A 24,583-nucleotide genomic window follows, 5' to 3' on the forward strand; every position below is an offset into this window, starting at 1 on the left:
TCTGGCCTTTGTCCTGAATCTTACTGCAATAATCATTTTAAACTTTAGAAATATGGGAGGTCATTGAAATGAATGGCTAATATCAAAGCGGTTCACGATGGAACAAATAATGTATACTGTATCAAGGGAAGAGCCGGAGAAATAACCAGAAAACCAACCAGAATGGGCCATTTCCTGCTCACAATTTCGACCTTTCCGCGTGCACTTAAGTACTGAAAGTCCTGGGAGTTTAACGTGAGTACTTGCCGTGTAGGCATAATCCCACAGTCCGCTTCGGACACGGATTGATTTTGAGACCACAATCAGAGCTTCGCCATGACTGGCACAGCGGTACTGGTTTATACAGTACCTGCAGTACAGTGCAGGCTCAACATTCATACCAGTAGATGCAAGGCCTATCTAACACCTCTGCCGTAACTAAGGGGTACGGCACCCGAGTTGTACAACGCAACTCCACGCTTGAGTTCCGAGGAGCTCTGCCCACGATGCAGGCATACCCACAACCACCATGAAACTCCCACTAGGGGGCCAACCGCAAATAACCGGGCAGAGAACACATCCTTCAGGAATTCTCCTGGGGCCTATGTTCTCAGAGGGCCATCCCGGTTCCCATGGTACCAGATAACCTCCGGTGAGGCTTCGTCGCAGAGCCACTTCAGATGAGTCCCTTGCAGGGTCTGATCGCCCTCCTCGAGTACGTGGGAACGGCACTCCCCAACGGGTTAACTGGATGCACTTAAGTGCTGCTCCACCGAGGTACTCGCCGAGACGTGTTGGCTCGGTACTTTACTAGCCATTCCAGAGATGTAGGCAGGATCTTTGCCACTTGGGCCGCTAATGAATCATTGCAAAAAATCCACGTTAATATGGTCTTAAATCCAAACTTTAACCGTAAAGGACTAGATGGCAAAATAAAAGAAAAAATAGCACGAGCAGGCGCTTGGAGCCGAATAACCTACAACTCGAAATACTTGACGGAACAGGATAACTTCGACAGAAATTTAAACCTTGCTTGATGCAGTTTTTAATACCGCAGCCCTCCACGCAACTGCTATGTTTCTCTCCCTTCCTTGACATGTCACGGCCTACGTAAATTGAGATGCTCCTTTTTTTTTAGCTTCAACAAAATTCCTTATATCTCCAATTCAAATTGGTCATCTCAAATAATGACCTCGGAATTTTCGCAACATCTTTCGGCTTAAAAAATCCCCACCCCCATAAAAGGAGTTGTGTGCGCACATAGCAAGCTTCCATAAAAAAGAAATAAATTGAAATTTTAGTGAACGATTTGCCTAACCACTGGGGGACAACAGTTTGTCTGCCTAGGAACTCTGAACATGATCATAAAAGCATCTACCATAAGTAATTTCCGCGAGTGATAGAGAAGGCGACATGGAGCGATTCAAGTCAGCTCGACTTTAAATTTTCCATAACCGATAACTTTTCATAGCAACTTCGAACCAATTTGAATGAATTTTCCAGAAAATATTTTCCGTGAGGTATTCCAATGAACAATAATTGAAATGAAATTCACTCAAACAATTTCCTAAAACGCCAATTGTTCTATATGTTTTATAAGTACATATCCGCTGGATATAAATAAACTTCCGGGTTAAGTTTCGGGAAAATATATTTCCATATTTCATAGTATTCCTTTGAAGGAACATATATAAAACTTTTCTCAGTATTCAACCTAAACATTTGCTTATATCTTACAACCATTAATATGAATATGTATGTAATATAGTAAAAACTATACATCTGTACACGATCTCGTCATAATTAAAATAGAAAAATATGCCAAAAATTTGATTTATGATGAAATTCGTTATCCTTTCAAGTTGAAATTAGCTGCAATTTTTGGCTTCCGAGCAGTTTGCTTAGCGGTCTTTTTCTGAAATTTTTACCAATCAACAAAATCATAATCAACAAGATTCCATTTGGCAACGTACTTTAGTTTCGTCAGCAGAGTTTTGGGCCGAATTCGAAGGTTTGGCTTCTTGGTCCCTGGTGTTGCTAGCCGTTCCTGAACTCTGCTCGTTGATACTTTGTGCTGCATTCTGACTGTGATGTCCAGTAGACTTCGAGTTGCTTCCTTTCTGCTAAAATATAGAACATCAATCTGAATATATGCAACCAAATCTCACCAAAGTTAAAGGAGCAGAAGCTTTATATAAAGGCAAAAAAATGAGAAAAATCATAACCGCAGTAGAGTCCTAGCATGGCGGTAATTGCACTTCAACTCGATGACAAGTTAACTTACTTCATTCTTCCTAATAGATTTCATCGCTTGTAGAGGGATAAACGCACTTTGTCCTGAAGAAATGTTGCTAACTCGTTTCTGGCGTGAAGGGCACATCTGAGGAAGTACAAATTTCAAGCATACAAAGTACAGAAAAAACAACATAAGTTCGAGTGCAATTTACCTGAGTGTCACCATTATTGTTATGGTTATTTGGCGCATACTTCTTATCCACATGCACGGGCATGTTCGTATAACACTGACTATTATATGGCTGAATTGGCTGGACATTGTTAAACGGTATCGACTGTGAGTGCGTTTGAGAGGGCTGATTCATATCACTATTTTTACTCCGATGTTGTGAAGCGTCCTTTGTCCAGTTCGACGGAGGTTTTGGAAAGTTTATAGATTGTTTGTCGCCTGAGCTATCAAAATTTGAATTGGATGAACTCATGCCCAGCAGCTTTCGTAAAGCTTCAGTACTTTCTGCCACATTCGGAAGCTAAATAAAAATTGGTTGCGAATCACAAGAAAGTTAGAAATAGGAAAATTATTTAAGTTTCAGTTGAATTATTCCTTACATTTTGTAATTTAAGATCATTCAGATCCTTACTAAGCATTCCGACTGGATCTTGATTGTCTTTAAACTGCATGGGCTGCGATCCGGCAATCGGTGGTGCCATAACATTTTCCATTGGCGGATAATTTACTCTTGCATTATTTCGCTTGCTGCTACCTAAAGTAGTATCCCTTTGACTTGGATTTCTGCTTTGTCCGTGTTGCTTAGCAAGATATGCCGAACTGGTGAATTGAGCGCTACTTATACTTGTTTCCGGTAATCTCCGATTCGAATATGTTGGAGCGGTAGATGATTGCTGAAAATATTGTTCCGGCATTGGAGGTGGTTGTACAAATTTAGATATGTTGACTGTTTGAGGTTTATTTCTGAACTCGTCTGGTTTTCTTGTCTGTCGCGATTGTTGTTGCTGATTAAAATTTCTGTCATCTTTGGGAGGTTCAACAAAAAATGCCATATCTCTATTCCTCAAACCGTTATTATATATGGATCGGTCTGAGTTTTGTTTATTTGATGTAACGTTTTGAGCTTGGTTTGTGGAAGTCTCCAAAGGCGCAACTACCACTTCATCTGAGCGGGAATAATCAATAATCATAAAATCCAAAAGGAAATCTATATGAGTGCCTTACCCAGAGGTTGATAAACAACTAATACAGATGTTTGGGCAACACGTGCAATTCTCTTCAGTTCTCCTTCATTTTCGTCTCCTATGTCTGGCAGTTCTTTGTCGAATAACACTTCAATGAATGTTTCCACTTGCTTGACGCATTCAATGCGAACGGGATTGGGATCCACAAGAGGGTGAATGGCAATTACCGTTCCCTTATATCCAACGGGCACCTGTTTAAATAAGAAAATCGAGCCTTTTATTGAATATTTGTCTGAAAAGGGTGGATATCGTCGTTCCTTGTAGACAGTAACTTTTGTTCTATTTCGACAGGTTATGAAAAATCTTTAAGAAGATAAACATAAAATTAATTGAATGAAGGTACGAGATCTTGTAATTTTTGTGATCTCGTCTTGATATTGAATTTTGTTTCAGAAATCATGTGAAGTATTCATTCCCTCATTGAATACTGATTAGAGGAATGTCGTGATAGGGAAATCGACAGTTAACTGGAAAAAAGTTCCAATGGTGCACCTAAACCCGATTTGGTCAACTGCTGACAACCAACCAAGAACACCTTCGATGGTATAGATTGACCAGTTAGTCAACCTGAAGTGTTCTATTCGACGGAATGTTTCTATTTCATAATAAATTATCAAAGGATCCTTAAAGGGGGATATGGCCTCAGGGGCCGGATGGCTTAGTGGTTAGAGTGCTAGACTGTCATAAAGCAAGCTCGCGGTTCAAATCTCACTGTTGGCCAGCCAAATCTGAGTAGTAATCACGGTACGGTGACGGTCTTGAATAAAGTGCTCGAACAAGCTTCATGGCCAGAGCAATTTGGATTGTCGTGCCAACGATTATATTATTATGTCTCAGAAGGTGCAAATTCTCCACTGCAATCCTCAATACATACCTACGCAATGCACGCGGATTATACACAGCCTTACTACCAAATACTACTCTCACTCCCACGCTGGTAACTCCTAAATATTGCAAAATAGCAAACGAGAAAGAGCGACCGGTGAATCCTTTACATCGTAAACAGAAATGATTCGGCTGGTTCCCCAGGTTAAATATAGTGCAACAGGTTGACAACTTGTTCACAATATGATGTTTTCATGAAACTCAAAAGTGAGTCAGGAATGGGATCGGAAATACAACTATGACAAAGGAAAAAGGATAACCAGTTTGAAGTCTAGAATGTGCGATGCCTGAAAAATACAAGGTAAATGAACGGTACGCTGTCGGATTACCAGCTAAACACCTCGCTATCATCAGAGAACTAACCTGGAACCCTTAGATACATTTCCCAGCTTTGGCAGCCTTCAAGTCAGAGAATTCCTTTCACCAAAGGGGGGAGGTGAGGAAGGGAGTTGTTAGCCATCCGGCCCCTTCTTCAATCTCCTTCGCAATAAGAAAAGTCCGAACATAACGCGCAACACGGCAACAGCCAGCACCCCTCAGCATCTCTCTGATAATGTTGTCTGACGAGAGCTCTCTTGTGTCTGAATAAACCTGCTGACGAAAACCGTCCCACCTTTCACTAGAGAAAAAGGTGTGTTCAGCATCGCCCTCCACTGCATTGCAGAACACCCAACCAAGAGATCGCGCCTTCCCAATGCCGGCTTGGAAGTTTGGCAAAGAAGTAATCAATCTCACCGTGCGTTCGTTTCAGCCACGGGTATTGTAGATTAGCCGCGCAGTCCATTTGCCCCCTTGACTCATTTTCCCAAGAGAGTTGTGACTCGATAAGGATGCGTTAACGTTCTTCACGGGCAATCACCTCTATTAAGTTGTCGCCCTTACGGCAGTAGAATGCTTTATGCTCCTTGGCAAGGAGGTCAACGAGGATCATTCCCACGATCACCATCACCGCCGGTTCAGAGACAGTGCATAAGAAGACGCCACTCGAAAAGCTCCCCGTCTCTACACTTGAGCACCTCCTTGTCAAGGGCATCAGCCCATACCTCAGCGCCATAGAGTAGAACCGACTGCGTTGCTCCCATAAGGAAGCGTCTTCTAGTAGATATAGGGCCCCCTACATTCGCCATTAGCCGACTCAAGGACAAGACTCCGGCTACATCCCTGTCCGCTGCTGCTTTAATTTGCTCGAAGAAGTTCATTTTCGAGTCGAACATAAAACCAAAGTATTTAACCGCTGGTTTTGACTGTATAATCAACTCGGCGATCGGGGACAGGACGGGATTCTCCTTCTGGTTAAGATGACTACTTCGGTTTTTTTCCGGCGCAAAGCTGAAACCAGGAGCAGTCATCCATTCGCTTACCCGTCGCATCAATCTAGTGCCGCAAAGTCGTCGCCATAACCGACAAGGCGCGATTCTTCAGGCATAGTCTCAACAGATTATCGTAGGAAACACTCCAGAGGTCCGGCCCTAGCATGGTTCACTGTGCTACTGCCGACGTGAAAGATAGCTTGGCACGTGGAATGAGTTTTCTAATATGCCTACCATATCTGTTCATCTTAGAGAATTGAAGGCATTTCTGACATCAAGCGTTATGAGAAGCACTATCCGTCAAAATCGGCGACTGTGTGCCTCGGCTCGATGAACCGCATCTACGACTCCACAATAGCATCCACTGTGGATCTCACTGTTCTGAACCCTAACTGCCTTGGGGATAAGTCCCCGGTAGCGCGGATCGCTTCAGCGAGTCTACTTCTGATGAACTTCTCGAGCTTTTTCCCGAGCATGTCAAGCGTACACAGCTATTGACATCAATCCGTATAGGATGTCGGGGAAATAATGTCCGTACAACGTAGTTCATCTGGTCGGTACTTAGTAGAAGGCTTCCTCAGAGCCTCGATTTTCCAGGTGACAAGCTTATAACCAAGACCCCACGGGTGCTCATTCACCTCGTTGACCAGGTTCTGCCAGCCGCGAGCTTTGCTTTTATTTATCGCGCTGCGCAGTCTCCTTTTTACTGATCTATACTGTGCTTTTATGGCGCATGCCTCCTCTGTTGCGAGTAAGCGTTATGCCAAACTGCGAACCATATGAAACTCTCTCCGTATGTCGGCAATTTCTGCCGTCCACATACAAGGCTTCTCACGGCAGGGGCCTGACATGCCGTCGTTATCAAGTTTATCACAGAATTTACGACGGTGTCAGCTGCGATGCTACCCGGAGCGCCCTCCAGCCCGGCTCTGCCTGCTCCAAGAGCTTCGATGAACTTCCCAATGTTCACCCTCGTGACATTCCACAGGCAGGAGGTATTTGACTCTCAAACGCACATTTTTTTTGTAAAGCGAAAAAAATTTGAAGCGCAATGCTGCGTAACTTTTGCGCGCCCACAAAATCATAGGCTTCAGGCCAAGACTAGGCGCGGCACACAACAAACCATAAACTACCATCCTTATTAAGATTCAAAAGCTCCATTGGACAGGCCATGTAGAGCGTGTGGACGACAGAATAATTCCCAGGCGCCTACTCAAAAGATAAAATGGAGGGTAAACGACCACCTGAAAAACCGCGAAACAGATGGACGGACTCAATGGACAACGCAATTTGCACGCTGCTAGGTTTCCGAAATAGGAGAACGCAGTCACTCGATCAAGAAGAGTGGAGACGAAGACTTCGTCAGGCCAATGTCCGTTAAGAAGTATCCCGATGTATAGTCAGTCATCATTGCATTCTAAGAGACAAAATCGTTCAATAGTGAAGTGAATGAGTGCAGAAGTATGCTGTATTTACCAATAGAAATACGAATTGCAATAGAGAATTTCGGGTCGCTTTTTCGTCGATACGGAATTTCAGCAACACATCACGAGATTGAAACACATTAAAACAACTCTTTGGCTTCACCTTCCATACTTTGACAGAAGAAAAGGACAAGTTCCATATAGCTTTGGAGAAAAAAATTGGAAAGGACGAGCTCCATATAACTTTGGAGAAAAAAATTGTCCTCTTTTGGTGAATAGTGATCATATATTTTTATTGCAAAGATCGAAGACCGACACCAACCAGCGGATAATTTTGGTTTTTTAGCTCCTATTTCGTGATGAATTCACATGTTTGTTGCCGTTTGACGACGATAAGGAGAAAAATACTACCCTTCCTTCGTTATTCGAACGTTAAATACCCTCATTCAGTGATGGTTTGAGGAGTGGTACTTTTTACAATAGCATATATTTTGAAATTACTTCATTCAAGTCCTACCATTTCCCAGTCAGCTGCAGTAAAATGTTCGTACTATTTGCGGAATTCAAGCGGATCTATTTGATAGTCTCTTATGAATTTGGGCCTTTTTATGGGACGATATGATTTTAGACCAGTCTCAACACATCGGCCTTTCAATGTTCAAATGGACAAAAGGACTTCATTAGTCTACAATTCTTTTGGGCCTACTTAAAATTTGCTTTGCGGTTCTCCAACAATTTTCCAACTACATACCGGCCTATTCTGTGCGATTTTGTGTTTGGCCTTTAAGTTCGATCGTAGACACGTTTGGTCGCTCTTCCCTCCATGGATATGTTTAGCATATGTAGAAGTTGTACTCACACGTCCCCCTTCTAACCGGGCAATTTCTCGCTAATTTTGCCATTTACCACGAATGAGAGCAAAAATGGCTTCTTTCTGCCCATACTGTCAATTACGCGATTTTATTATACCTTGAACAAAGCCGCTTACCTTTAAAACTGTTGAATCTATTTTCAGCATAGACCAAAACATACCGATAATTTTGCTAATGTCAGCAAGTAGAACAGAAGTGAACAAATAATAAGAAGCTCATACGTATCATAGTTCGCTAAAACTGAGCCGTAGTTGCTTTCAGTGCCTCATTCAAGAATACATTTGCACGAAGGAACGAAGAAATTTATGGTCAGTCAAACCGAAGGCTCACATTGAAAACTCAAAACAATCTTTATAATGACTTTTTAATCCCACATATTTTAATTTGTGATATTCTGGGATAGTCAAGCAGCCCCCGAAGCACCAAACAACGCATACGCAGGCGAAACCAATTTCATAACTGCGTTCGATTCCATACAAATTTTCCCGGTCCGTACCTAATTCCAGCACTGGAAGTTTTCTCCTGAACGAAACCAGAAAAGTTTCGAAATTTGATGGATCCGCTAGTACAAACTAACCGATTAGAAAGACATACGTTGGAATATAGATTTGATGAGGTAGGATGTTGTTAATTAAAAACTTGGAAATTCTGTTAAGAGCAAAAAACGTCGTCGTAGTACTCATAGACGTTATTTGATAAAGTTGGACGCCAGTTGAAAATTTACAGCGACGTGACATGATTCTTCTATGGTTCAATTTCATGCCACGAATATCTAATATTATACTGCGCAGGTCTACTGCCACTGACTCTAACATCAAGGTTGAAACGAGATCTTATCCTTAACGCTGCCGAAGCGGCAGATATTTTTTATTTATAGATAAGTTTGTTATCATTATAATGAATAGAATAACCAAAAAAAAACACACAAAACACTATCTCTTACCTGATATGTTCTCTTTGCGACTACGATCCGATCGAAAAGTCTTATTTTCGACTTTGATCTAAATGCTTGTGGTATTTCAAGTCCTTGTTTCAATAGCAGATGTGGTTTCACTTGCAATTTAATACATTTAACCGGCTGCTTCTGAAAATCCATCAATTTCATATATAGAGAGAAATCATTCTATACTAAACAATTACATTCCAACCTACTTTCAAACTTTCAACAGCTTCTTTTATGGCGTCCATCGCCTCCATCTCGACCCATTTCGTTCCACATGGAACCCTTTCTGCCTTGTTATGACTCTGCTTTTTCAGCCATGCTGTGAGATCTGATAACTTCTTATCGCTTGTCTGTAAATGTTGTAGACAGTCTCATTATAAATTCCCATATTCATAGATGAAATCAAATTACATCGGGCGGGAACAAATTTGTTTCAAAAAATTCATCTCTTCCACCGGTGTTGGATGCGAGTAAGTTGAAAACTTCCGGAAACACTTCATAATAAGAAATAATCAAATCCATCGTCTTCAGTGAATATTGCCAAGTGGTTCCTTGCTTTCGAACGTAGCCAGCAACTTGCTGATCCTACAGAACAACATTATCAATTCATTTCATTAGACATTTGCTACATTAAAATTATATTTTCACTGCTGTAGAAAAAAATACTCAAGGATACTTACCGACTTTTTCGATTTCAAATTTAAGCCGATATTGGTTTTCGGTGTATTTTCAGGTAAGTCTCCACGTGGACTACCATGAATTATGAAGACGGAACCCGTAATACGGGCCACAACATTTGCATTCAATCCTGTTTTAATGGCAAATTCGTAGTTATTATAATAACTCATCTCAGCTTCTGTTTGTTTTCCTCGTGCTTCCGATAATTGTGGTTCAGGTATCACAGTTATATTGACTGAAATCATATAATTTGTTAGAATTAAGTGGGAAACAATAACTAGTCTTGTACTTGTACCTTGTATTCGTCCGCAGCTATAAACTAATTTCGGGTCGAGTATTTTACCCTCACAGCCAAAATATGGACTACTAAGTAGAAATATGGGCGTTCCAACTGGATAAAAGTCTTCAATTTTTTCTTCAATCATTTCATCTTCCTTGCGAATATTCATCACAACTCCCTGAAAAGGAAAGTATGTACTGTGAGTGGTTTATGAATACATTCCAAGTTGTCCCTGTTTATCGTAAAAGGATAGAAGTTTATTTAAATTTCGAAACTTTACTGTTGCCGAAACGTCAACAACCTCACGACTACGAACTTTGACTATCGAAAACGGTACGCTTACCGCGAGGTGCGCTCTGTTGGCTTACGAGCCGATTTATGGCAGGATATTGACTGCGAGATTCCAGTCCAAGTTAAGGAGCATCAGAATTATACAATTCTCTGCACCAACGGAGATCCGATATATGGAGAAAGATGAGCAATTACAGGCAGTTCAGGAAGGCTTCCTGAAGTTAGTATTGTGAACGTAATGGGTGGTTTAAATGCCAAGATGGGTTCTGACAGTAACTTGCTCGGACATGTGGCGAAGAAATGCAATCTTGGTGACCCCAACGATAAAGATAGGAGGTTTGTCGATTTCTGTAACTTGCACCGCCTCGTCATTTAGGAGTTCCTTCTAGATGCGCGTAACAAGCAAGGCGTTGCCCTCACTTGCGTGTTGTATCCGGCACTTCCCACAGGGTTAGAGAACTGCAAAACTCTAACATCGACCGCTTATACGATCTAGCTATCGCTCGATAGTAGAAGAGCTAATTTGTTGTTCGGACGGCAGATACCTTGAATAACCCGCCTCAGGGAATATAGATAAGCATTAGGCCACCATTAGAAGCGCTCTTTCCTTAGGTATCACTCGAGTCGCCATCCGCGTCCCGAAGGGGCGTGACAAGATCTGGCTGACTGCGGAATCATGGAAGTGGTTTGATGGACGACAGGGATTAAAGGGATAAAATTCTATTGAACATTGCGAGTAATGAATGGCAACCGTGATGTTCTCAAGCTCCGATATCTTGCTAAATCCCGGGTAATTCAACCTAGGGTGCGCCGGACAAAAGAGACTTTGCTACTACGCTGGTCAGAGAAGCAAAAGCTGCCGCAGATAGCAATGATTTCAGCCATCATAACATACGCATACGGACTACTTCTCAAATAGAATATAAATTATCTCAGCCATCAACGCAAAACTGTCCGTCGCTGCTCCTTCAGATCATCAGATGATCCTTCCTTATGTGTGCTCCCTATCGTTGCAAAGATCAAGAAACATCTCGAAAGCTTTATCATCAGTGACCAGGCTAGTTTCTGCTCATTGGGAAAATTAACAGCGTAACATCTTTAATAAAAGAATAGTGTGATTAAAAAACTCTTATAATAAACCCCAATCAGACCAGAAGTGGAGAGTTTTCAGTGAATATCTACCAAAATGTTTTAACTACACTATCCATTTAAGAGCCCAATAATACGAAGGGAAGACGACCATTAGCGCTTTCCTATCTTAAGATGGTTTATGAAACGCGGTGGACTGTAGGGCTCGCTTCTACTAATATGGTAGAAGCGAAGTCCACAGTCATCGCAATTTGGTAAGGCCAGATTGAGATTACTGTATTCCGGTCCACCGAAGAATGTTGCTCCAATCTATCGTAAGTGAAGTGAAACATAGTTTTACAAACTTATAATTTTCAAATGATAATCAAAAAAGATCAATTAATAATTAAAAAATACGAAAAAAACACTAAATCTCTATACGTTCAAGAATAATCTTATATAATCTTAGCGTTAAAAATTCAAATGGGAATATGTGTAACTATCTTTCTAGCTAATTTATTGGAAAATCTTGTTTGGCTGGCTTCTGCCAACTCCGTACACTGCTTTGCATTCCAGTAAACTTTTCACACCCAAAGGTTTTTCTTTGGATTAAGGTCAGGGGAACGTCCTGACCAGTCTAATGGAACACAGCCCTTTCTAGCAAACCATTTTTCTTTCTTCTGGAGGTGTAAAGAGCAGCCTTACTTTGTTGAAATATGCAGTTCCCATCAATTTTGTCCCAAAAATCAACTAGAACTGAATCTAACAGTTCATCCGTAGCTGATTTTACATATTGGGCTCTGCCACTAAATGCAAAAGCGGTCCACGGGGTCACAGTTCCACCACCAAAATTTCACATTATAGAGATTCTCTCTTCTGCTCACAAATCGTACCAATCACATTTAAAATAATCCAGTCCATCCAGACTGAACTTCTTTTCGTCTGAAAAGATTACGAACCTCCACTCGTTCCCCCATGTCATATATTTTTTGCGAATTCGAGTTGGGCGATTGTATGCTGTTTTGTTAAAACTTTCTTGCACATTTTTTTCCACCGGAATATTTTCCTTTCATTTCAAATTTTTTATATTCTTCTCTTCATCACCGGTAACTTTAATTTTATCCTGATTTGATTTGCTGCTGTCGCTCTCTTCGAAGCAGCAGCAATAATAGCCTAAAGTTGGATAAGTGGTAATATTCTATTTCCTCTAGAATACACATTTTTTCCACACGAGATTCCTTGATTTGAATAATGACTAAAACATTAAAGGATCTTTTTATTTCTTTTGCAATCGTAGCAATCAATGTTTAAACAAAAACGGGACTGTTAACGATTTTTTTAAAACATTGATTTGTTCTTGTTCAACGCTCTCAATCTTTTTCGTTGTGGCTTCCTTAAAAACTAGGTTTACTATTACTCACACTTCGCACAGAAAAATATAATATCTTCGAATTCTTTTCATTTTAAAACGATGAAAGAAATTATTATTATATTATTGTATGTGCGGACATATGGCCTAAACACAACAGTGGAGTGACTGCATCCGCCGCAGTGGGATAGCCGCCAAATGAAGTTCATTACACGGACTCGTATGAGGCAATATCCAATAAGTCCGGTGCGCAATGCGGCACGCGGAAAAGTTCGGGAAATTGAACTTTTGCGTTGCGTGAGAGAGAGTTTGTTGCGTCATTTGCAATATCGCGGCGGAGGTAAGTGCACTCTTAGCGGCATCAATTGCATGATTTAATTAATATAAAAAAAGCATGCAGGTCAATGTCTCCCGCACAAATTCGCGGCATTGCAAATAATATTCCCGTTTATGCAATTAGCGAATGCATCTTGCTATGCTATAATAAAATCATACAACAGATGCCGGCAATAGTACACTTACCTCCGGCTTAAATTCAATTTTTATAAATGGAAGCTTCGGATATAATGCAAGTAACCTAATTGGCACTTGCAATGCCTAAGTACCTACGATAGTTTCCTAAACGAATTCATGCTAATTAATCCCATTCAAAGGTAACAGCCGAAAACGATAAGCGCCGCCATACTGCAAACGGCTGTAATCTGTCATCAGACCGAACCTTGCCGACGTGGAGTGATCTTTGCGTGCTGACCACAGCTTCTCTCATCCGCGCTCCGGACGCAACGGAATTATGTTTCACCCCTGCCGTCCTATTCCTTTTTTGGTGAACGGATCCAATTCTCAAGTGAGGTAAAATAATATAATTGATTTCAAATAAGAAGCTGAATTGAAAAGCATTTTGTACATGTGTGTGTGGTGAGGTAGATATGATAAAATCCGGCTCAATAGGTTACGGTGGGCGGGTCACGCAACACAAAACCGGGATGTCTGGAGTTCCTTATTAAGGCAGGCCTAGACCGGATACCGGTTGTTGCGTCGTTGATGATGATGATGAAAGTAGGAAAAAGTTCGTACCCCATCATATTTCCACTTCCAAAGTTTCGTTTTGTTCTAGATGGATTTTCCTTCCATAAGTCATGACAATAACTTGGACCATACAGATTAAACCTTTTTTCAACGGAAAAATTATGAATTCATCAAGCCAATGCATCACCTTTCTTGCGAATGCAAGACGAGTATCCTTATTGTGCTCCTTCAAGGCCGAGCATTTCTTCAGTTACTTATACGCGATGAAAGCATCCTCACTTAAAACGTTCTGCACTTGACGTTTTTTAATTGGAAGATTCATTTTCGCTACAACTTGGCACAGCACTTAGTCGACTTGTTGTTGCTTCCGCCTTTATTTGGATTTTTTCAGGGGAGGTTACCTTTGTATTGCCTCTTGTGTGGGCCTTCTTACACCGTACAGCTCGCCCATTTTCAAGAAAGTCATGACGGCTTTTTCAGATCTTGAAAACGCTATGCGACGATTGAACCAAACAATTTCCTTGTACGTGCGCACCTTTATCCTTTCTCCATCATTAAGAAATTTCCATCGACTCATCTTTAAAAAACTCTTTTTCTTTTAAAATAATTGATTGACAATGAAATTGATTCTGAAGAAAGTAAACAAAATACGATACTCGTACGATGAAACACATAAAAAACAATAAAATTTACGAACCACGTGTGTTTGCTAGAACTGCGTCTATAGGAAATGCGCAGTCAATTTACCACTTTTCTAGATCAAATCTCTCGCTAGAGTGACTAACAAGGGTAAACTGTGCAATCGATATGGTAAGCAATGAAATACATTTATAAGAAGATACTGTGAAAATGATATTAAGATCTATTCATGATTCTTGGAATTGTTGGAGTGGAGTTGTTCTTGAAGTGTTTTAAAGTAAAAGTGCATCTATCGAAATTGCGCGCACTGTGTGCTCAATCCAAAGACTCGCCTCCCTTTACATTACAGGCTTCATAAAGAGGACACGAGACTTACAGCATGCAGGCGTCAGTTAAACCGCATGTGGCTATTTGCGACCTATCAGCATAGCAGAGTTACTAACGAGATGAAAAAACCGACCTTGAAAATGGGAAGTTACTTTACGCTCTTGAAATACTATTCGAATACATGTCAAACTCTTGGTAGCAGGGAAGGTTTCCAATTTTTGGGAGTGGCAACCATCTGGGAAATTCATTCTATTTCGATTTAAAACCAAAGATCGCGCTGTGATACATAGAATAAATCCGAAATACATGTTACAACCCCTAGGTTATCATACCACTATATTTTAGACAGGGGTGTATGCGTCAGAGTACGAAAGTACGAATGCGCTGGAATCCATATTCTCAGGAAGGTATCGACTGCAATAGAAATGCAGATTAACTTACAAAAAAGAGCAGCAAAACATCATTTGGAAGACCAAAGCCTACGCTTGGAGTTAACAGATATGGAACAGAGCAACTAGGATGACGAATTCATAACTTAGGATTTTAGCTGTTCATGTACACTCCTTAGAGGAGTATGGGACATTCACACAGTATTTTGTTGTTAAAGCCCTCCCCCATTTTTCAATGAGGCTATCCTTCAGTTTTATGATCATCACATCAGGCAACAGGGAGCCAAACACATGACAAACATAGACATCCATGGCGACTGGGATTCAAATTCAAAGCAACGCAATTGAAAGGTTGGCGCTCTACCCCCTCAACCATCACGCCACCTCTGAATATCGCCCTGAAAAAGAGTTTGATCAAGAATCTTTGAAACGGACGAGATTATTCACGTACAAGAACTTTGGTGAAATGTACAATAAGCAGCCTGTGTTATGGTGCAAAAATGCCCAATCCTACACAAGAATCTTCATCCACGGCTTCGAATAGTTTATTTTCTACAGTTTGAGCGTTCGCCTTTTACTGCGGCTGGACAGCGCTATGTATTCAATGTAAATATATCGAAATAGATAATATTTATGACACTTATTAATAAAAGCTTCCTTTTTTCCAAATAACAAAACAATATAACTTACTTGTAAAGGATAAGAAATTTCCGAATTACTCCAAATATTAGTTGATATCATTTTCCCTTTGTTTCCGACAACGTACTCGACGCTAGCCAACGTGTTGACATAAACTAGGAACTTTGTCTCTCTGAACTTTATACCCATTCTGTTGAATGTGCTGAAATATAAATTGCACGTTGAAAAAAGTCATAAATAGCATTTTTCAAAATTACTTACTGTTCTTCAACATGTTTCAAATGCAAATGAAATATCCTTGACTGGATCTCCTCAATTCCGTTTGCGGTAGCCTTGAACTCAGGCGTTATAATCGCAGTCACCTTCGATTTAACCAAATGTGGCCAGCCCACATATACGATCTTATCTAAATATTTGCTAGCTATTGCGTCTAAACCATCAAACGATTTAATTTCTGGAAACAAAATCATCGTATCATTTCGACTTGGCTGCTCGAATACTTTCACACGAGCTTTCTGAAGTTCACCCTATATCAGAACGACAGTTAGAATCCTTCCATGCAACTAATGCAATCTTTTATACTCACAGTGTAACTTAAATATTTCATTGTAGGGAATCCAGGCAAGTGGCACTTTTTTGCTGGCCACTTTGAAATATCGGAATCTAAGTAATTGGTTCCTACTTTTACTTGGTCTCGCCAAACAGCTGTTTCAGTGCAATAAGTATTGTCGAACTTTTTAAATGAATAGATTCCAGGACACTCTCCTTGGGATACGTCAGTGTAATCGTACTGCAACATAGGCCCGTGAATATTCCGCTTTTGTTCTTCAGGTTGTAGGTAGGAAAACCGCTCCGACATTGCTTGTAATAACTTAACCTATATGGAAGAGACAATCCTCTTGGTGAATTTCTGTTTGTTTCTCGTAACACTGAAGTCAAAATTCAACTTCATTTTCATTACTAACCTCGTCTATGAAAGGTATTAGAACTACAGCCTCCCATTCCTGTCTTTTTCCATTCAAATCAGTTTGAAATTCATTCGGGTAGTACTCTATTATTTTACTGTTGGGATTTGTCATTAAATCCCTGTAAGCTTCTGGCAGTAATTCTTTGCTGGCGGCTGGCAACACAGCTAACAGCTAAAAAGTTGAACCCATTGATAAACACTTATTTCAGGGATAAATACCATCAGTCGTACCTGTTCAAATGGTAAAAAAGGTTTTCCCATGCTGAACTCTAACTTTAAATGCTTGAAATTCTTTATGTCGCTGGCGTACGGTGCATAGTGATGTGGATAAAACCAACCCCATGACGATACTCCTCGATAATAGTAAAACAGAATCCATTGCAAAGCACGAATGTAACATTCTGTTTGTTCGGCAAGCACTTCTCTGAAGCCAAAGGATTGATTCATTAACAAAAAAAGCAATTTCTTTGAATTTTATTACAACAGAGAGATTCACATCTCAATTTAGCAAAGAATACTTACTCTGTCATTTCTGGATAATTTAATTTTGTAATATAATAATTTCTCTTATGCATTCTGAATTCCTTTTCCAGCATAGCCTCATCATCCGACAAGTCGTCATCGCTACCAAACATCTGTAAAATATCACACTTACAAACTTACTCTAATGGGAACTGAAAATTCTCCTTACTTTGTTGCTATCTTCAATTAACTTTGCTAAATTTACATTCAAATCCACATCGTCCATATCCTCTACATCGAAATCGAAGGCTTCAGGAATATCAACCTGAAGTGACACAGTCCAAAAGTCTTTCCAAATATCTTCTGCTGATTTGCTACTTACGATTTCATTATTTTTGCCTCGTTTTCCCTCAAAATACTTCAAATCTGCCGAAATTTCTTTATACATTTCTAAATCTCTTTCAGCTAACTCTCTCATGAATATTTCGAAATTGTCAAGATTCAAGTTGCCATTATCGTTCAGATATCCTATAGGATTCAACAATTAGAATAACAATTCCAGATTATGCACTCTTAAAGATCCTACCATCCATTTGCGGCCACACCCGTTTGTATATTTCATAAAGCAACGGAAGTGCGTTCGTGTTGATGTGAAAATTAGGTAAATGTGGAATAAAATCGTTTCCAACGAGAAATCCCATCAATATCCAATCGTCAATTATCTTATATATGCTGAATTTTTTACCCTCAACGACTTTCAATGATCCGAATTCAAGTTCCAGATATTCGCGTAAGAGATTCAAATGTAACAGGAAAAAACGAGTTTCTTCTATTGATGCTTTCTTTGCTTTCTTGCCAAAGCTAACCTGAAATTGATTACGCCGATTATCGATTAAGAATTTTGATTCCATGAACTGATAGTGGGGAAAAAAATGTAGAATGTGGCTATCGTGCCATTGCCTTTTCTTGTGTAGTATGGTTGTTTTTGGTTAGCTGGTTCAAAATATCTAAAATAATTGCTAACTAGTGCTAGCCATCTCTAAAGCGAGTTTAAGCTAATCTTATATATTTAGGTAGATTGCATTCTGCAACTACTCGTTTTCGTTTTCGATTCCCGTTTAATACTGCTCTAATACACATATTGCAAATGATCAAAAAATTAATAAAGACAAAAGTTCCATAAGATGACTCGCAAAGAATCTGTTATAGCGATAAACTGTTTATACTTGTTGATGGCAAACAAAGTGATTTTCATATTGAAATATGATCCCAATCGCAATAGCAATTAGCAAAGACACATGAATTATATGAGGAAAGAAGCTCAAGAAGCAAGGTGGAAGTTCCTGCCATCCTTCTCAAAAGTCATTCATTTACACCTGGAAAGACAATTGCATTGATTGGCAACAATGCCATCGCTTTACTGATAGCCACCATGACTGTGATGATCGAACTTAAGAATAAAATCACAGATTGGGAGAAAAATTAATTGACAATTCGCGGGAAGTGAAAGCAATTTGCAATTCGCAAAACAACGAAAAGAAATTGTAGATCAAATGGAGAACATTGTAAAGTGCCAAGATGTACGCAAAACGACAGAGACTAGAAGCTAGGAAAAAACAAAAAACCAAGTTGGAAAATGTAGGACGAAGCTGAAAAGTTGTGTAATGAACGCATACGTAACAAAATGCTCAACAATCAACGCAAGATAAGTGTTCTTAATCATTGGAAAAATTGATGACTCTTAACTATTCAGATCCACTCACACCTAAATATAGTTTCTCCGAAATGCCCGTTTACAGGCGCTAATGTGCCACCACGTTACCAATTGTGGAAAACTAGCAGGATTCTTGGCACTTCAGTTCCTCACACATCACTATATGAACTTGCCGTGTCTTATTACCGTCGCAAAACCAAAAAAAAACCGTGAAAAAATTTCAACGGAATTTGTCATGAAACTTGTACATCCTAAGGCTGGGTGGTCAAAGGATAGTATAGGTCCCAGGGCGAAACGTGGATTGGTACCCACGATGAAGCATAAAACCTGAGAAACGCCTGCTGAACCAACACCAACAGCTCTACTACCTACCCTATCTCCATCTCCACGTAATGACCGCTGGGACCTCTTTCTTATCGAAAAGCTGCAGACGGAGAAGGATGAAGGCGAGTCTCCCGCGCCTAAAAACGGGACAAATTGTACCAACTGGTCCTCCAGGTTGGGGGTTGGGTAGGGCTGACAACCCTACACGGAAAACCGAAATTACGAAGCCACAACAGGAGCCTCGGACTGGACGGGTAACTCAACGACGAACCCGGCAACGACAAAGGAATAACGATTTGCGCATTTTCTGCGCTCCCTGTGCAGAGATGAAGCTACCAAGCAGCTAGCCGATACGCTGTCCCAATATAGGGCTGATGTAACAGCGTTACAGGAAATGCGTTGGATAGGGACCGGTAGGGAGTCGCAACACCATATATTATAGCGGTCATCCAGTAAACCATGTGCTCGGAATAGGTCTCTTAGTCAGCCAAAAAATGAAACCTGCTGTTATCGGCTTTGAAAACATAAGCGGCTATGCACTCTGCGCTTGCGAGGCAAGTTTAGAAATATAAGCATCATTAACGTTCACGCCCCCACAGAGGAGACTGCAGAGTCGGAGAAGGATACCTTCTACGAGGCAGTAGAACGAACCCTCGAAGCCTGTTCCAGATATGAAATCAAAATCATACTTGGGGGATTTTAACAGCCAAGTAGGGAAGGAGCCCGTATTCAGGCGATACGTTGGCTCCCATAGCTTACATCAAAATACAAATAATAACGAACTGCGGATCATTCAATTAGCAATGCCACACGAAATGGTGGTTGGAAGTAACTGGTTTGCGCGGAAAGCGGTCCACAAACATACGTGCGCCTCTCCAGACCTTACCAGCCTTCATGAATTTCAGAACATATAGGGGGGCCAATATAGACTCGGATCACTATCTCGTTGGCATGGTGTTCCGAGCTCGAATAACAACACCACCTAGAATTCCCTCTGACAATCAGGTGAGAGTTAACACTGAAGCCATCCACAACACAGCCCTCCGCGACACCTATAAGAGGGAAATGGATGCCGCAATAACCGCAGTCAAGAGTGGACCTGGAGATGAAGCATAAACAAATGATCTTCACAATCACCTGAAGAACGTTATTATAAACATGCTTGGCCTCAGCCGCAAAAGGAGTCGGAACGGCTGGTTTGACGACGAATGTAAGCTAGCAACGGAACGGAAGAATGCCGCATACCGAGTAATGTTGCATTCTCAACGAACGCGGGCACGCGCAGAGACTTATCACGAACTCCGTCGAGCGGAGAAGCGACTTCACAGACGGAAAAAGGAAGCCTTGGAGAACCAACAAGCCTGTGAACTAGAAAAGTACAGGGAGCAACCCAACCAGGCGCGCAAGTTTTACCAACAAGTCAGCAGGATGAAGCCTTATACACCTGGATGTTCATCCTGCCGAGACAAAGAGGGAAGTCTGATTTCCGACAGAATGGGCATATTGGAGCGATGAGTTGAGTACTTTGATGAGCTACTGAACAACCAGAACATCGGCGAGTTGGAGGTCCCGCCAACTGAAGACGACGGACAAATACTGCCATCACCAAGTTTAGGACGCCCTATCATGCCTCCTCTTTAACCTGGCCCTAGAGAAAGTGATCCGTGATGCTGAGGTAAATGCAAGAGGTACGATCCTCTTTAAGTCCACCCAACTACTGGCCTACGCTGATGATATCGACATCATGGGAAGAACCACCCGAGACGTACAAACTGCCTTCATCCAGATCGAGCAGACGGCGGGAGATCTTAGGCTGTACATCAACGAAGGTAAGACAAAGTATATGGTGGCAACGTCAGCACTAAAAACCAACCAACACGCACTGGTCAAACGGAAAGAATAAAAATAGGAGTCTACAACTTTGAGACCGTTGATAATTTCTCCTATCTAGTTTCGAAAATCACAACCGATAACAGCTACGATGATGAAACCCGCAAACGGTTCTTGGCAGCCAACAGAGCCTATTTCACCTTACAAAAACTGTTACCCTCGAAACGTCTCACCATAGGGTCAAAGCTCTTACTGTACAAGATAATGATCTTGGCAGTCCTCATGTATTCCTCGGAGACTTGGGTCCTTAGCAAGAAGAATTGCGAACTCTTGACCGCCTTCGAGAGAAGAATACTCCGAAGAATTTTTGGCCCCCTACATGAGGATGGACGATTCCGTAGCCCACATAACGACGAAATCTATGAGCGATACCATGACCGTCAGGTTGTGGATAAAATCCGGCTCAATAGATCACGATGGGCCGATCACTTAATCCGTATGGATGAGGATGACTCAGCCCGAACAGTCTATAAGGGCAATATCTATGGTAGAAAAAGAAGACGAGGCAGACCCTGCCTGAGATGGAGCGATGGCGTAGGTCAGGACGCTAGACAGCTTTTAGGGATATCGAATTGGTGGACCTCGGCGCAAAACCGGGATGTCTGGAGTTTCTTATTAAGGCAGGCCTAGACCGGATACCGGTTGTTGCGCCGCTGATAATGATGATGATGAAATTCACAGCAATAATATCTGTGCGAAAGAATATAAAAAAAAAAATTTGAAAAACAAAAAAAAAATCACAAGCATTTGATTCTCTTCACAGAGAAGTTTCCAAAGTTTTGACGACTATTTTGTATTAAAAGCCTCGAAGACAACAAAACACATTCCACATCTGCAGCTTTAGGCCCGGATTATAGCCTTTCAGAAAAACGATCAGTTGATTTTTCAAACGGTATCAATTTGACCAAATATATTTTTTGGGATATGAATCAGAGTCTCAATTATCAATGTTCTAACGATTCCAAGCAGAAAACGTTTCAAACCTATTGCTAGCAGTCTAATAAACACATTTTCATTTTTCACTGACAGGGGAATGGTTTTCAGATCAGGGAAAAATTAAAATAGATTGCTTAAACTATTCCCAAAATGTTTGGAAGTTTTGTTAGTTGGAAACGTTAGTACACTGAAATCTACAAAATCTGATTCACATCTAATCAGACTTATTTGATCCAATTTGTCTTTTACAACGTGGATATAACCGAGGCTTACCCAGGCATCTGCGCAGTCATATTACTTTCCCAGATATTTACATACAAATCAGAAACGATATCTCATAAAATCCTGCAAACCAGTGTTTCTGATTCAATTGCAAATTTGATTCAACAAAATAAACTAGATTGCGGTTGCTTACTCGAGATAACCTAGCATGGAAACGCAACCCAACGGGAAATAAACTGAATATTTCAACTTTTTGTCTTTATAATTGAGAAGTAACATTACTCACCTCCTCTCGTAGCAATGAAAAATGCATTTCATGCGTGCACAACCCCAACACAATGAGATCAGCATCCAATCCGTACAGGCAATGCCTGGTGTTATTATCATATCCCGGCTGAGATTTCAGGTACCTAATATACTCCATAATTTTATGTTCACCTTCGCCGGGAGTCTGGAAGTACATAACGTACGTAGAGCCCAGCATCTTAAAAACGAATGAGACGGTTACAAACCTCATGTCCACTAAGTATAATCCGACAACGCTGCCATAGCGGATTTGTGCTCATTTTCAATTTCACAAAGTATTTCAAGGCATCCTGCAACCGAACCATAAACTCCGTGCCGGGAGTAATGCAATTGCTATCAAAACGTGCCGTATCCGGAAGCTTTTCACCCCGTCTGACTGCGTCCTTTTCCAAGACCTCCGCATCCTTAGCCGATCGGAACCTAATCAAAAGCAAAACATTCCCTCATGCTTATCGCCTTCAGTGTTGTTGTGAAATAGTTACCTCCTGCTTCTCTGTTGATTCATCTTAGCTCGTGGAGCGACGCCGTCAACAGCCATAAAGAACAATTTACGCGGCTTAATCAAGAAAAACAATTTGTCGATGTAATTAAAGATGTTCCGAAATATGGTTTCCTCGCTTATTCGAAAATGGACGTTCCCATCATCCGGATGCGAGCACGGGTGAATGATACCGTTCATGTCCAGGTACAAGTTGTCGAATTCGGGAATCTGCCAGGGAACCCGTCGAATTAGATTTTTGGGGTCATAGAAATTTCACCTGTTCCACGGCGCTTACCTGATCTTCGCGAACCAACTCGCTCAAGCACGGATAGCGCTCGCTCATGTAACGAAAGAATTTCGGGATACCCATTTTGAACTGAACTGCAAATGAGCGGATAAATTTGGAAAAGAAACTATTTATCGACCATCTGTCACGAACCCAACTGACACGAACTCTCCGACCGCGACCAGTTAATTATGCCAGAAAACCATTGACAAACAAACTTCAAAACGTCTTCTTCTTCAGAATAAAGTGTCTTACCACGCGATGGGGGCATAAAGATGTAGGTAAGCGGCCGATACGCAAATTATTTCCAGCGACTGCAGGATTTTAACTTAAAATTGTGTTTAAAGTAACTGTAAGGTTTTCTATTCAAATCCTACAAAGTTTTAACTCTAAATTCGCAATTGTTTTAACATGCATATCTATTTTAACAATGTAGTTCATTAAATTATTGAAAAAAAGGAGATGATAAAACTTCCTATTGGCATCACACTTTCCATATATGTCTTAGGTAGATTGACTGTTATAGGAAAAAAAGGAGGGGAAAAAAACTAAGTTCGTAATTGTTAAAGTATTCTAGGGATCATCCAAAACAAAAGCCAGTGAAAGCCCTTGGTTGTAGCTTTTCAGAAAGCTGATCAGCTATATCCTTAGTGGAGCATTCGCCTACTGCAGCAAACCTAAGTGAGTACAGCGTTTCCCGGTTTCCCTAAACCACGTGGTTTTGATCTAGCCTCGCCAGCACCTAAGAGCGCCAGAAAAGTGATCACGAAATTTTCAACACGCTATAAAAGTCAAATTTAACCAAGTATGTCTTGTTAAATATGAGTCAAAATACGTAGATTTCAATGTGCCAACGATTCCAACCAAAAAGTCTTCGAAATACAGGGTGCGACAGCATAACTTCCTTTTTTCAAAACTCAATAAAAACTATTGTATGTATCGGAAAATATTTATTTATTTTTTATAATGTAAGTACATATCTAAAGTTTTTATTTACATTGTTTTGAAGATCAAATCTGTTAGGTGACGTCCCCCATTCTCCATACATTGCGTAAACCGATTTCTGGCGTTGTCATGACTCTTGTTAGCATAGCAGGTGTTATGTTGGCAACTTCTTCTTGGATGTTGGTCTTCAAATCTTGTAGGCTTATTCGACGGTTCACATAAACACGGGATTTCAAAAAACCCCATAGAAAAAAGTCACAAGGGAACAGATCGGGAGAGCGTGCCGGCCATTCCAAATCGCCTCTAATTGAGATAAGGCGCTCTGGAAAGTGTTCCCTCAAAACAGCCATCGATGCTCTTGAAGTGTGTGCTGTTGCACCGTCTTGTTGGAACCAAGTGTCCCCCAAATCCAAATTTTCTAGCCGTGGGAAAAAAAATTCTG

At 40.8% G+C, this 24,583-nt stretch overlaps 1 protein-coding gene across 2 annotated transcripts; it reads right to left on the minus strand.

The window, feature by feature from the left end:
• Positions 1 to 1,612: 1,612 nt before the first annotated feature.
• On the minus strand, positions 1,613 to 23,393 carry LOC119661434 (5'-3' exoribonuclease 1). 2 transcript variants are annotated; one of them, XM_038070779.1, is made up of 25 exons: positions 23,350 to 23,393; positions 23,206 to 23,291; positions 22,912 to 23,138; positions 22,636 to 22,849; positions 22,410 to 22,574; positions 17,624 to 17,903; positions 17,420 to 17,565; positions 17,267 to 17,362; positions 17,098 to 17,210; positions 16,807 to 16,999; positions 16,574 to 16,747; positions 16,195 to 16,485; positions 15,870 to 16,135; positions 15,660 to 15,810; positions 9,876 to 10,038; positions 9,583 to 9,815; positions 9,314 to 9,487; positions 9,112 to 9,252; positions 8,903 to 9,043; positions 3,449 to 3,659; positions 2,824 to 3,389; positions 2,427 to 2,744; positions 2,264 to 2,359; positions 1,953 to 2,102; positions 1,613 to 1,894 (listed from the first exon to the last, which is right to left on the minus strand). In XM_038070779.1, exons 2-25 carry the CDS (start codon positions 23,278 to 23,280, stop codon positions 1,829 to 1,831), a joined length of 4,650 nt encoding a protein of 1,549 aa, XP_037926707.1. In that variant the 5' UTR covers positions 23,281 to 23,291; positions 23,350 to 23,393; the 3' UTR covers positions 1,613 to 1,828. The 2 variants fall into 2 exon arrangements, with proteins under 2 accessions (XP_037926707.1, XP_037926708.1); XM_038070780.1 differs by having other exon boundaries at positions 1,953 to 2,099; positions 23,206 to 23,393.
• Between the last annotated feature and the right edge of the window lie 1,190 nt (positions 23,394 to 24,583).

Source organism: Hermetia illucens, chromosome 1 (assembly GCF_905115235.1).
Source record: "Hermetia illucens chromosome 1, iHerIll2.2.curated.20191125, whole genome shotgun sequence".
Classification (NCBI taxonomy): domain Eukaryota; kingdom Metazoa; phylum Arthropoda; class Insecta; order Diptera; family Stratiomyidae; genus Hermetia; species Hermetia illucens.